At 43.9% G+C, this 14,059-nt stretch overlaps 1 protein-coding gene across 1 annotated transcript in view; it reads right to left on the reverse strand.

The window, feature by feature from the left end:
* Nucleotides 1-694: 694 nt before the first annotated feature.
* The window catches only part of HSDL2 (hydroxysteroid dehydrogenase like 2), a 184,853-nt gene continuing 171,488 nt past the window's right edge, over nucleotides 695-14,059 (reverse strand). The window contains exon 11 of the mRNA XM_069238664.1: nucleotides 695-1,691. Within this exon, the coding sequence (XP_069094765.1) occupies nucleotides 1,579-1,691 (113 nt within the window). The 3' untranslated portion in view covers nucleotides 695-1,578. The remainder of the gene's footprint in view (nucleotides 1,692-14,059) is intronic.

Below are 14,059 nucleotides of genomic sequence, written 5' to 3' on the forward strand. Positions count from 1 at the left end.
AATAAATATATATTTGTGTTTTAGATATACTCTCTTTTCAATATCCGTTGTAATATTCGTGGTTAAGGTATGTGTGGCATTTGTTTGTAAAGAAAAGGCAAATCATTGGCATTTTGAAGTATGTGCCCATCAGACATGGTAATGAACTGCATTTGTCCTTTGGCGGAAGTGCTCATGTGACTCAAATTAAATGGAGTCACTCAGAGTGCCATAGACTCAATTACTTAAATGGACTCGTTCATTGCCCCTTGCTGTGTGCACTGGTGGGCGGGAACAAAATGTGAATGAAAGCTGAAAAAAAACTAATCGATTAAGAGGGTTAATCCAAAAGCCCCTCTATAGATGTATATACATATACATGCATGCATTTTTAATTATTTGTTTTGATTACATAAGGATAACGAAATAATAAAAGCTACCTCTAGGCGAGACCTTAAAAGGCCGCATATAAGTGTAATGTGGGTAGTTCATTTCTGAAAGCACATGGACAAACATCAGTGTTATACTCCAAAGCTCACGTAAACTTCTTTGCACGTCGTAACTGAAAACACCCCTTTATTCCTTGCCATTCTGCCTCCGTCGTCATATCAGACACAGTCGATAGGCCAATTACGGTTGTTCAGAGTCGGTGTTGAGTACTGCTGAAAATAGTAAAGCTCTGTGATAGCAAAAGTACGAAAACTAGCAAGCCATGTAATTATCAGCTCAACTTTATTAGGTACAAATTACAGATGCTTTCAAGAAAAACACTGGTTAATACACACCTCCCTCAATGTTTGGATTTTTATTGTCTTGTCATCCGAACAGAAATACGACACGTATGTACACATTCAACTGATGTACACAGAGAGCAGCATGATTTCATATCTTCAAACTGTATCACTAAAATCGTGAAAAAACTGCAACAAATCTACTTAAGTGACACTGAAGACCCTGCGGTGCTTCTATTCCCCAAAGAACATCTGACTGGTAAAAATCGTGAGAGCATTCTGAAGGTTCGGTAAACACCTCGCAGAGGCCAAGGTTACTTAGCTGACAAGGCCAGCAATCACATTAACATTACAAATGGACGGTCTGGGAGCTTATTTAAGAGAATCTGAGCCTGATATGTACGCAATTTTGTGATAGGTACTCAAGTGCAGTGACACGGGGTAATTAAAAATCCCAATGAGATACCTGCATGTGTAATGTGAGAAGATGCTGGGTGGACTGTGGCCACAGCGCCATCGCGTAGCAGCTAGACTGTCAATAAGCGTGTGACTAGCTACCACGCCAGCTGTCGCAGTGAGGCCTTGGAGCGCTAGTGCATACTGTGGAGGTTTCCAGAGTTGATCATTTGTTAATGGCGCCAGCTGTGAAACTTAAGCAGTACTATACATTAACCAATAGGAAGGATAGCTGTGCCTAACGGACCCTCTCTTTCAAACTGCATAATGCTCTGACTGCTCTGGATAGTATCAGTTTAATTGTTATGCTCAGAACCATAACAGAATAATCACATTTTCTTTGATATCATTCAGAATATTAGTTTTATTTTGGAAGTAGCATGTGGGCGGCGCTGTATTGGTATTTCCTCTGTTACAATTTGGAGCTCAGCTGCCCCATCAGTTTTTCCAACTTTATTGCCAGGCTCATGTCTCCCTTTATCTTCAACTTCCCAGACATAAATGCCATCGTCGGCTTCAGCTTTCCTGCATAAAACAGCACAAAACATGAGTCAGATCCAAGAACAAGTAACTGACCAAGGTGAAAATGAATTAACGCTTCATTAATCTTTTAAAAGTGAGACGACAATATTTGAGACCATAAATACGTTTGTCAAAACAAGTTTGACTAGGAAGCTCAGGGCGGAGATGAAAAGAGCCAGGCATAGACCAGGGTATGAAATGTCCACACGGACTGTTTTATCAATAGGTATGCAATTTGCGATGTGATTCATGCACTAACAGGCCCCACAGTAAGCTGAACATTTGCAAGGGGTCAGAAAACATCCTGCCTGTTGAATATTCATTTAGCAGGTTACAATTTGTGACCCCCTGTGAACGCCTGGATGTGTAGGATTAATGACTTGCAAGGGAACTGGCCATCAACTTTACATTACTTTCCTAAACAGTCATTTTTTTTTCTTTTCAAGTGTACATTATATGGGCAGAAGCTGCTTTAAAAATATTTCCTGGTTGGGAATGCAGCAAGAGAAGCAGGTTGTGGACCACTGAACTACTTCCTACCTGCTACTCAAGCCTATTCAACACAATAGCATCCCCACCAAGGTCTGATCCGCCGTTTGCAACAAGGGCTGAACTATTCTATTCCAACTTCCAAATAGGAAGGGGGGGGGGGGGTGCCTTTTACTCCCTCTATTTACGATACGTCGTGGGCCAGAAAGCCTTTTTCCATTCATATGGGGGTTTGGGGTTTGGACATTTCAAACAATCTTCCGCAGCTATGTGATTTTGCAAGTCCAGGTTTTCAAATTGCAAAACTATTCATCAATCCTTCGTTCGGAGGTTTGAAACAGAAATGCAGCAATAATTCTCATTTAAGTGTGGAGTATAGCTTGCAAGCAACCTAAATAACAAGGACCATACCCATTTATAGCTTCATTTCAAGTAAAAAACAGAACAACTAGTTTCCTGCCTTGACCATACAAAATGTTCACCTGGTTTAATGCATTTTAAGAAAGAGTTATGGTTGACCAGCATTTCATTGTCACAGGACCCTCATAACAATGTTCACTAATTGCCAGCCAATGGTGTATTCAGGGTTTAAGATTACACTCCAACAGGTAATACACCACTATCGGAAGTCTAGGTGGTAAATCAGTGTATTATTAAAGAGGAACAGATATAAACCCCTTTTATCTTTGGGGTTCGAGCCACATAACAATTCCACAAAGGCTGCCATCAGAGACTGATTTTGGGAGGAAACCGTGGTACAGTAAAGTAGGTGAAACTCTTCATTGCGTTCAAAGCTGATGAAAGGAACAACAGTCCAGCTTTACAATTTAAATCTGCACCCTACATGTTAAAACTAACATAACCACAAATAACAAGGAAGGCAAGTGTTCCACAACACTCTTTCTATCTTCCTTATCTGACCCCCATTTTAGAGCATACGTACAGCTGTTTTGCAGTAGGCATGGCTTGAACAATCTCTTCAATCGCCAAGAGAGAGCCTTCTACCCATATACTGTAAAACATCTTGAAAGTATGAAAAAGGGACTCCTTTTAAGGAACCCTCACCCCCCTAACATTCATCAGTTAGTGGCATGCTTCATCATAGGGTTCCCACCAGAGACGCCTAGAGCATGTGGGTGTGTTTCGACACCTAATTTACAGATGAGCAAGTAATTGATGTTTAGGGATCTTGATAATTAAAATTACCTTAAGGTTTCCGTTTTCCACATAAAAGGAACAATCATAACCTTTCAAGAGACAATACAAACCCAGCAACCCTTGCTAGGTTTGTATTGTCAGGCAGTCAGTTATAAATAACATTATTTCGGCAAAGCCATAAATTTAAATACAGTACAGAGAAAAACAAAACAAAAAATGAAGTACATAATATGTTACATAATATATTACTAACAATAAATATGAAAGCCACATTAGATCATTTAAACTTTAATTTTAAAACAGTATTTGCCCCTGGCTAAAATACCATAAAATTGGAGCTTAATAAAGCCCAATGAACAACTTATGAGCCAAATAGGACTCCAAAGTATTTTACAGGAGATATTTTCTTCACCCACATCAGCCCCATAAATGTGGCTACTGCACTCCCATAGAGTTTGGAAGGGTCTGATTTCAATCTCAAAGCAAAGGAATGACTAAAAGTGCCCAACTGTCTACACACAGATACCAGCCAAGCAGAGGGCAGCTGAGAGTATGAACAGAGAAGATGCAGCAGGCTCAAAGACAACGCACCAATCCCTATGGGTACCCTGTTGATGACAATAAAAAAAATAACTGATTCTGGTATCTGTAGTGTGCAACTCCACCAAGGCCCCTGCTGCAGAAAGGAGACTAAAGGGCAAAAGAAAACCCCAAAAGTACGAAACCTACAGGGGGTGCACCATTCCAAAAGCACTTATCAAGACAAAGTAAACAGAAAGAGGCCAATACTCTATGTTAGTGATGACATAAGACTTCTGTTGATTTATTTCCAAATCCGGAGACTTTTATTGGCACAGAAGACTTGTTGCAATATGAAGTACATAAAAAAGACACAGCCAACGCGTTTCGCCCTTCAACATAGGGCTTCTTCAGGGCTGAAAAGTGACATACAACAATAGAAGGAATAATGTAATAACACGAAATACACAACATACCAACATAAAAAGATTTTTTTGTTGCGTACATGTAACAAACAAAACAAGAATATTTTACTAAACATAAAAAGTACATAAACACATCAGTGTTACAATAAAAAGTACGTAAGGAATGTATTCTACTTGACACGTGCAAGGTCCAGTGTGATGGAGGGAACCAGCAAGGGGGGGAAAAAAAAAAAAAAAAAAAAAAAAAAATCAAAAAGAGGGGATCAAAGAAAGGAGTCCAGAAACAGGACGTGAGAAAACAAGTTCATCATAGAGTAAAAGTGCACAGGTGTAAGGAACTCAGGAGAAGAACCTTTTACCCAGTGTCAGACTTCAATTTGTGACCAAGGGGCAGTGTAAGCAGGTAAAGTGAAATAAACAAACATACTCAAATGATATCCAGTCGGTCAAAAACTATTTTAAATATTCAATTACACTGATATGTGTAATGAGCCTGATGTGAAAACAAAAAGTTAATAAAACACTGATATGTGTAAATAGTAGAAACCAAGGGCACTAGCTACCAATCATATATTTTTGGATAATTACAGAATTACTGAAAAAATATAAAGAGAAAGAGAGAATCATAAACTCACATTTGGCGAGTCGAATTATATTAAACCAAAATTCAAGAACAAATAATTATAATATATGTACCGATAATCAGTCATGTCATAACGTACCCCTCCGTAGTTAACAAATAAATTGCACCGTAAAAAACCGAGAGGCACCATCGTAGACAGAGATCTATAAGCAAATCCAACAATCAAGGAAAAAGATAATGACACGCTCACAAATAAAGCAATCAATAAAATTATCTTACCAAAAAGTATTGACAATATGGTGCACATAAATTCAGGGGCCGGAACTGGAGGCAGCTGAGAGTATGCTGGGCAAGCAAACAGCACATGCGGCACAGACTCATTTTGGTCCGTGGAAAAGGGGAATTTCTCAGAGACCGAAAGCATCCATTTCGCAGTGAATCAATTTAGAGGGAGTGATCCTACCCTTAATTTATGGAACAGCTTCCTGTCTAACGGGACCGTGATCAAGTCCCAATATTTCTCGAAACTGTACACTGACTTATCCATCACAAAAGCCCCCGTTAGTGGGCTGCCTGCCTAATTTTGCTCCGCCCTTTGGAGCGGAGTGCCCAGTACTGTTTCTTCAGCATATGCTTTGGGATTCTGTTGGATAATGCCAGACGTCCCTATTACCCAAAAAGGTCAGCATTTTAGTAATCAAGGACATCCAGGGGATTTTATGAAATCCATCTATCTTGAGTTGAGTGGAGGAGAGTAGGGTTCCAATGGTTCAGTGGCAGAGAGTGTCATGGCGTGAAGTGGGATGAAATATGATGGAGTGGGTTGGAGTGGACTGAGGTAGTGGGGTGGATTGGAGTAGAGTGCAGTGGACTGAATGGAGTGGGGTGGATTGGAAGGTGTGGACTGAAATGGAAGGCAGTGGATTGGAGTGGGGTGATCGGATTGGGATGGGAGGATTGGATTTAAATGATAGGACTAGGGTAGGGGGGGATTAGTCAGGACTGGAGTTGGGAGATTGGAGTGGACTGGAGTGAGGGGGATTTGATTGATTTCAATGAAGAGGGGTGGGGTGGAGTTGAGTGGATTGTATAGTGGATAGGACTGGAGTTGAGTGGATGGGGTGGGGTAGGGTGGGGTGGACTGAAGTGATGTGAAGTGGGTGGACTGGAGTGAGGTGAATAGGAGTGGGGCTGAATGGATTTAATAAGGATGGGGTGGACAGAGATGGGGTGGATTGGGTTCATTGGACTGGAGTGGGGTGGATTGGTGTAGGGTGGAATGGAGTAGGGTGATTTGGATCAAGTGGGGTGGACAGATTGGGGCGGACTGGATTGGGGGATTGAACTGGGGTGGGAAAAGTTTGAGTGGTTTGGAGTGGGGTGGATTGGAGTTATTTGGAGTCTGGTGGATTAGAGTGGACTGGATTTGAGCAGGTTGGATTGTGTTGGAGTGGACTGGAGTGGGCTGGATTGGATTGAGTGGGCTGGATTGGATTGAGTGGGCTGGACTGGATTGAGTGGGCTGGACTGGATTGAGTGGGGTGGATTTGACTGGATCAGGGTGGACTGGATTGGGGTTGGTTAAGGTGGTTTGGTGTAAAGTGGATTGGAGTGGGGTGGACTGAACGGGGGGCGGTTCAGATTCTATAGGACAGGAGTGGGGTGGATTAAGGTGGAATGTACTGGAGTAGGGTGGGTTAAGGTGAATTGGAGTGGAATTGGCTGGAGTGGATTCAATTGGAGTGGGGTGGACTGAACTAGGGTGTGTGGATTGGATTGGAATAGAGTGAAGTGGTGTGGGGGGAACTGGAGTAGAGTGACTTGGATTTAAATAGAGTGGTAGGATTGGATTTGAGTAGGGTGGATTTGATGAGTGTGGTGGATTGGATTAGAGTGGGGTGAGGTGGATTGGAGTGGGTGGATTTGAACAGAGTGGTATGAGGTGGATTTGGGTGGAGTGGACTAAAGTGGGGTGGACTGAAATGGGGTGGGGTGGACTGGATTTGGAGTGGGGTAAAGTGGATTGGAGTGACGTGGAATGTGGTGAGGTGGATTGGACTGGTGCGGGGTGAGAAGAATTGAGTGGGGTGAATAGAATGGATTGGGGTGCGAGGACTGGACTGAAGTGATATGACTAGGGTGGAGTTGATTGGCCTGGGGTGGTTTAGGTGGGGTGAACTGGAGTGGGGTGGATTAGACTGGACTGGAGTGGGGAGATTGAAGTGAGTGGAGTGGGATGGTGAAACGTGGGGTGGTATAGAGTCTGGTGGATTGGAGTGGACTGGATTTGAGCAGGTTGGATTGTGGTGGATTGGACTGGAGTGGGGTGGACTGGTTTAAACTGGATTGGAGTGTGGGGTTGGAGTGGATGAATTGGATGGAGTGGGCTGGATTGGATTGAGTGGGGTGATTGGACTGGGGTGGATTTGATTGGATTGGGGTTGGTTAAGGTGGTTTGGTGTGGGGTGGATTGGACTGGACAGGAGTGGGGTGGATTAAGGTGGAATGTATTGGATTGGAGTAGGTGGGTTAATGAACTGGAGTGGAATTGGCTGGAGTGGATTCTATTGGAGTGGGGTGGACTGAACTGGGGTGGTGTGGATTGGGGTGGATTGTAGTAGAGTGAAGTGGTGTGGGGTGAATTGGAGTAGAGTGGCTTGGATTTAAGTAGAGTGGTAGGATTGGATTTGAGTGGGGTGGATTTGACAAGAGTGGGGTGGATTGGAGTCGTGTGGGGTGAGGTTGATTGGAGTGGGGTGGATTTGAATAGTGGGGTGGATTTGAATAGAGTGGTGTGAGGAGGGTTTGGGTGGGGTGGAGTGGACTACAGTGGAGTGGATTGAAATGGGGTGGGGTGGACTGCATTTTTGGAGTGGGGTGGATTGGGGTGGGGTTTGGTAAAGTGGATTGGAGTGACGTGGAATGTATTGAGGTGGGGTGGATTGGACTGGTGCGGGGTGAGATGGATTGAGTGGGGTAAATAGACTGGACTGGGGTGGGAGGATTGGGCTGAAGTGATAGGACTAGGGTGGGGTGGATTGGACTTGGGTGGTTTGAGTGGGGTGAACTGGAGTTGGGTGGATTAGTCTGAAGTGGGGAGACTGAAGTGGACTGGAGTGGGGTGGATTGGATTTATTTGATTGAAGTGGGGTGGGCTGGAGTGGGGGTAGATTGGACTGAAGGGGATTGTATAGTGGAATGTACAGGAATTTCAGTGGATGGAGTGGGGTGGGGAGGATTGGATGGGTTGGATTGAGGTGAATTAGAGTGAACTGACTAGATTGAAATTGGGGTGGGGTAGACTGAAGTGGGGTGGATTGGAGTGGGGTGGGTTGGGGTGGTGTCAGAGTCCCCAGATTCTCGGGGTCTGTGCACGTTCCCAACACTTCCACCACAAGACAGCTCCAATACTCTGATTAGATGTATCACAGAGTCTAAGAGAGTCCAAGTGGGGAGCAGGGGATTAGGACGGGAACAGCTGGGAAGGAGACCTGTAGGAAGCAAAGGTTAAAACACAACATCAAAATTACATCTCATGAAATCAGTACCATGCTACAACTCTAAGCTTCGTCTTTTCCGAAAACAAAACATGAACAACCCTACAATAGTCCTAAAACTGACTAGGCTTTAGATGACCGAATACCTGAGGCGGAAATAGGAAAAATTAAATAGGACTTTCAGATTCAAGTACTTTCTTTAGCATGAGAATCAGGAAACACTCTGAGCAATTTCTAAACAACCATATGAATCTCCTTTTAAGAATACATATCAGGAACACACAGCATTACATCTGGAACTCTGGCATTGTTGTGTTCATCTCAGAAAAAACATTGGAAAGTGAATTGCGCACATTGCAGATTTTTATATGAGTGTTAAACACCATAAAGGATTGTGCACCATGAAATCACACAACGTAGATTCAAGGAATAACTCATGCGACGTGTCAACTTGAAATGCTACCAAGAAAATGTCTTAGAATGGTAGCGCACAGTAATTTACATTATTTATACACGAGGAAAGAATTGCGCGTCTTGCCGATTCAAATGCCACCATACAAATGCCAAGAAATGGTAGCGCACAATGAACAACATGAAAAGCACTCAGGGAAAAAATTGCACGTCTTGACGATTCAAATGCCACCATGCAAATGTCAAGAAAAGGTACCGCGCAATGAACAACAAAATTAAATGCTCATGAAACGAGTTGCACGTCTTGCCAACTCGTAAAACATCATGTAAATGTCAAGAAATATCAGCGCGCAATGAACAACAATGTAATAACGAAGTCAAATCTTTATGGAATAAATTGCCCGTCCTCCCTATTTGCAAACCACCATACAAATGTCAAAAAATGGCAGCGCACAAGTAATCTGTTATTCATTTAAGAATTAAAATCAAGAATATGAAAATTCTCAATTACGGTGTTGGGAAAATGTCCAAACACCGTCTTACCGCCTGGAAACAGTGATCACCAATGAGAGATGAGTGCAGAAGACTGGAAAATCCAAATAGGCCGCCGGGACAGGAGCTCAGGAAGAAGCTGCTGCTCTGCACCGGGACCTCTGAATAGTGAGCACTGGAAGTTGGGCTGAATCTCTTTTATAGAGTCTTGGCCCAGCCTAGAACCACGCCCAGGCATGTTGCAGGGAAAGTCTCTAGAAGGCCCTGGAAAGGGACCACACCCTAACACTCTGAATGTCTGCAGCAATACATTGCAAAAGTACATTATTTATAAGCACCTTAAAAATGAATCTTTTGGATGGAATTCTGCAATGCAAAAGGTTAAACAATAACATATCATCACAATGCATAATGAAAATGTCACTAACCCAGTGTACATCTGTTCGTGGCATCAGTCGCAGTAGATTCGCATGTTTTGCAATAGCTCGCCATCTGGTGTTGGGCCGGAGTGTTACAAGTTGTTTTTCTTCGAAGAAGTCTTTCGAGTCACGGGACCGAGTGACTCCTCCTTTTGTCTCCATTGCGCATGGGCGTCGACTCCATCTTCGATTGTTTTTCCCCGCAGAGGGTGAGGTAGGAGTTGAATTGTAGTAATAGTGCCCATGCAATGGAGTGACTAAGTATGCACCTATTTAAGGTTGAGATGATACATATACAAATAGTTGAAGGTAACTTCCAAACTGCTACAGGCTCCCGGGGAGGCGGGTGGGCACATGCGAATCTACTGCGACTGATGCCACGAACAGATGTACACTGGGTAAGTGACATTTTCAGTTCGATGGCATCTGTCGCTGTAGATACGCATGTTTTGCATAGACTAGTAAGCAGTTATCTCCCCAAAAGCGGTGGATCAGCCTGTAGGAGTGGAAGTAGTCTGAAATAATGTTCTTAATACGGCTTGACCTACTGTGGCTGGTTGTGCGGATAACACGTCTACACAGTAGTGCTTGGTGAATGTGTGAGGCGTAGACCATGTGGCTGCCTTACATATTTCTTGCATTGGGATGTTTCCTAGAAAGGCCATGGTAGCACCTTTCTTTCTGGTTGAGTGTGCCCTTGGTGTAATGGGCAGCTGTCGTTTAGCTTTAAGGTAGCAGATTTGAATGCATTTAACTATCCATCTGGCTATACCTTGTTTTGATATTGGGTTTCCTGCATGAGGTTTTTGAAATGCAATAAATAGTTGTTTAGTCTTTCTGATGTTCTTTGTTCTGTCAATGTAATACATCAATGCTCTTTTGACATCTAATGTATGTAGTGCCCTTTCAGCTACGGTATCTGGCTGTGGAAAGAACACTGGAAGTTCCACTGTTTGATTTAGATGGAACGGTGAAATAACCTTTGGCAAAAATTTTGGATTGGTCCTTAGGACGACCTTATTTTTGTGTAGTTGTATAAAAGGTTCCTGTATTGTAAACGCCTGAATCTCGCTTACTCTTCTTAGGGAAGTAATGGCGATGAGAAATGCCACCTTCCAGGTTAGGAACTGTATTTCGCAGGAGTGCATGGGTTCAAAAGGTGGACCCATAAGTCTAGTTAGGACAACATTTAGGTTCCATGAAGGAACAGGTGGTGTTCTTGGTGGTATAATTCTCCTAAGGCCCTCCATGAATGCTTTAATGACTGGTATCTTATATAGGGAAGTTGAATAGGTAGTCTGCAGGTATGCAGATATTGCTGCAAGGTGTATTTTAATGGAAGAGAAAGCCAGGTTAGATTTTTGTAAGTGAAGCAAGTAACCCACTACATGTTCTGGAGTTGTGTGTAATGGTTGTATTTGATTAATATGGCAGTAGCAAACAAACCTCTTCCATTTACTTGCATAGCAGTGCCTGGTGGATGGCCTTCTGGCTTGTTTTATGACTTCCATACATTCTTGGGTAAGTTGTAAGTGCCCGAATTCTAGGATTTCAGGAGCCAGATTGCTAGATTCAGCGATGCTGGATCTGGGTGTCTGATCTTTTGGTTGTGCTGTGTCAACAGATCTGGCCTGTTGGGCAATTTGATGCAGGGTACTACTGATAGGTCTAGCAGCGTTGTGTACCAGGGTTGCCTTGCCCAAGTTGGTGCTATTAATATGAGTTTGAGTTTGTTTTGACTGAGTTTGTTTACCAGGTAAGGAAGGAGAGGGAGAGGAGGAAAAGCGTAAGCAAATATCCCTGACCAGTTCATCCATAGGGCATTGCCTTGGGACTGTTTGTGTGGGTATCTGGATGCGAAGTTATGGGATTTTGCGTTCTCCTTTGTCGCAAACAAGTCTATCTGAGGTGTTCCCCAGAGTTTGAAATAAGTGTTCAGAATTTGGGGGTGAATTTCCCATTCGTGGACCTGTTGGTGATCTCGAGAGAGATTGTCTGCGAGTTGATTTTGGATCCCTGGTATAAATTGTGCTATTAGGCGAATTTGGTTGTGAATTGCCCAACGCCAAATCTTTTGTGCTAGCAGGCTTAACTGCGTGGAGTGCGTCTCCCCTTGCTTGTTTAGATAATACATTGTTGTCATGTTGTCTGTTTTGACGAGAATGTATTTGTGAACTATTATTGGTTGGAAAGCTTTTAGTGCTTGAAAAACTGCTAGAAGTTCTAGGTGATTTATATGCAGTTTTGTTTGATGTACGTTCCATTGTCCTTGTATGCTGTGTTGATCGAGGTGTGCTCCCCACCCTGTCATGGAAGCATCTGTTGTTATTACGTATTGTGGCACTGGGTCTTGGAAAGGCCGCCCTTTGTTTAAATTTATGTCGTTCCACTACAGAAGCGAGAGGTAAGTTTGGCGGTCTATTAACACCAGATCTAGAAGGTGACCCTGTACTTGTGACCATTGTGATGCTAGGCACTGTTGTAAGGGCCTCATGTGCAGTCTTGCGTTTGGGACAATGGCTATGCATGAAGACATCATGCCTAGGAGTTGTAGTACCATCTTTGCTTGTATCCTTTGTGTCGGATACATGCGTTGTATGATGGTGTTGAAATTTTGAATTCTTTGGGGACTTGGAGTGGCTACTCCTTTTGATGTGTCTATTATGGCTCCCAGGTATTGTTGTACCTTGCGCGGCAGAATTTTGGATTTTGTGAAATTGACGGTGAACCCTAGTTTGAAGAGGGTTTGTATGATATGATTTGTGTGATATGAGCACTCTATTAACGAATGGGCCTTGATTAGCCAGTCGTCTAGATATGGGAACACATGTATTTGCTGCCTTCTTATGTGTGCAGCGACTACCGCTAGACATTTGGTAAAGACTCTTGGTGCGGTTGTTAATCCGAAAGGCAGTACCTTGAATTGGTAATGCATTCCCTTGAATACAAACTGTTAGAAATGGGGTTTTTGGTTGGCAGTTAGGTTGCCCTCTGTCCAAGCAAGAACCCTCACTCTAGTCAGGGTAAGTCACACACAATCCAAAATCAGCCTGTGCTCACCCTCCGGTAGCTTGGCACGAGCAGTCAGGCTTAACTTAGAAGGCAATGTGTAAAGCATTTGTGCAATAAATCATACAACACCATAGCATAACACCACAAAAATACACCACACAGTATTTAGAAAAATATATAATATTTATCTGGGTAATTGTAGGTCAAAACGATCAAAGTTGCAATACCAATTTGTAAAGATATCACTGAAAGGTGATATTAAGTGTCTTTAAGTCTTTAAAAAGCAATAAAGTGTCTTTCAAGCCCAGAGTACCTGGTTTCTGGTGGGAAATCTCCTCAGAGGGCCACAGGAGAAGAGATGCGTGGAAAAAGGGGTGTGTGCGTCGATTTCCTCTCAGCACACACAGACTTGCGTCGTTCTTTTCCACGCGGGGAAGTCGGGCGTCGTTTTCCGGCGCGCAGACAGTCTCTTTTTGTGGATCGCGGGGATTACCAGATGTCCCGGGTCTGTGCGTGGATTCTCCTGCTTATTTTCCGGCTGCGCGTCGTTCTGCGGGGCTGCGCGTCGAAGTTTCGATCTCACGGTAGGCGTCGCGTCGATTTCTCCTTGGAAGTCGGGCGGCGTTGTCCTTGCGAGGCCGTGCGTCAAAGTTTCGCACTCACGGTAGGCGTCGCGTCGATTTCTCCTGGAAAGTCGGGCGGCTTTGTCCTTGCGAGGTTGTGCGTCGAAGTCTCGATCGTCCCGAGGGCGTCGCGTCGATCAGCGTCGGTGTGCGGCGTTTTTCTCGCCGCGAAACAAGCTGTGCGTCGAAATTTTCGGCGCACGGAGCGTCCAAGTGAAAGGAAGAAGTCTTTTTGGTCCTGAGACTTCAAGGAACAGGAGGCAAGCTCTATCCAAGCCCTTGGAGAGCACTTTCACAGCCAGACGAGAGTTCAGCAAGACAGCAGTCCTTTGTAGAAAGCAGACAGGTGAGTCCTTTGAGCAGCCAGGCAGTTCTTCTTGGCAGGATGTAGTTTCTGGTTCAGGTTTCTTCTCCAGCAAGTGTCTGATGAGGTAGGGCAGAGGCCCTGTTTTATACTAAGTTGTGCCTTTGAAGTGGGGGTGACTTCAAAGAGTCTCTAAGAAATGCACCAAGTTCCCTTTCAGCTCAATCCTGTCTGCCAGAGTCACAGTAGGGGGTGTGGCAGTCCTTTGTGTGAGGGCAGGCCCTCCACCCTCCCAGCCCAGGAAGACCCATTCAAAATGCAGATGTATGCAAGTGAGGCTGAGTACCCTGTGTTTGGGGTGTGTCTGAGTGAATGCACAAGGAGCTGTCAACTAAACCTAGCCAGACGTGGATTGAAGGGCACAACAAGATTTTAGTGC

The sequence above is a fragment of the Pleurodeles waltl genome, chromosome 1_2 (assembly GCF_031143425.1).
Source record: "Pleurodeles waltl isolate 20211129_DDA chromosome 1_2, aPleWal1.hap1.20221129, whole genome shotgun sequence".
Classification (NCBI taxonomy): Eukaryota; Metazoa; Chordata; class Amphibia; order Caudata; family Salamandridae; genus Pleurodeles; species Pleurodeles waltl.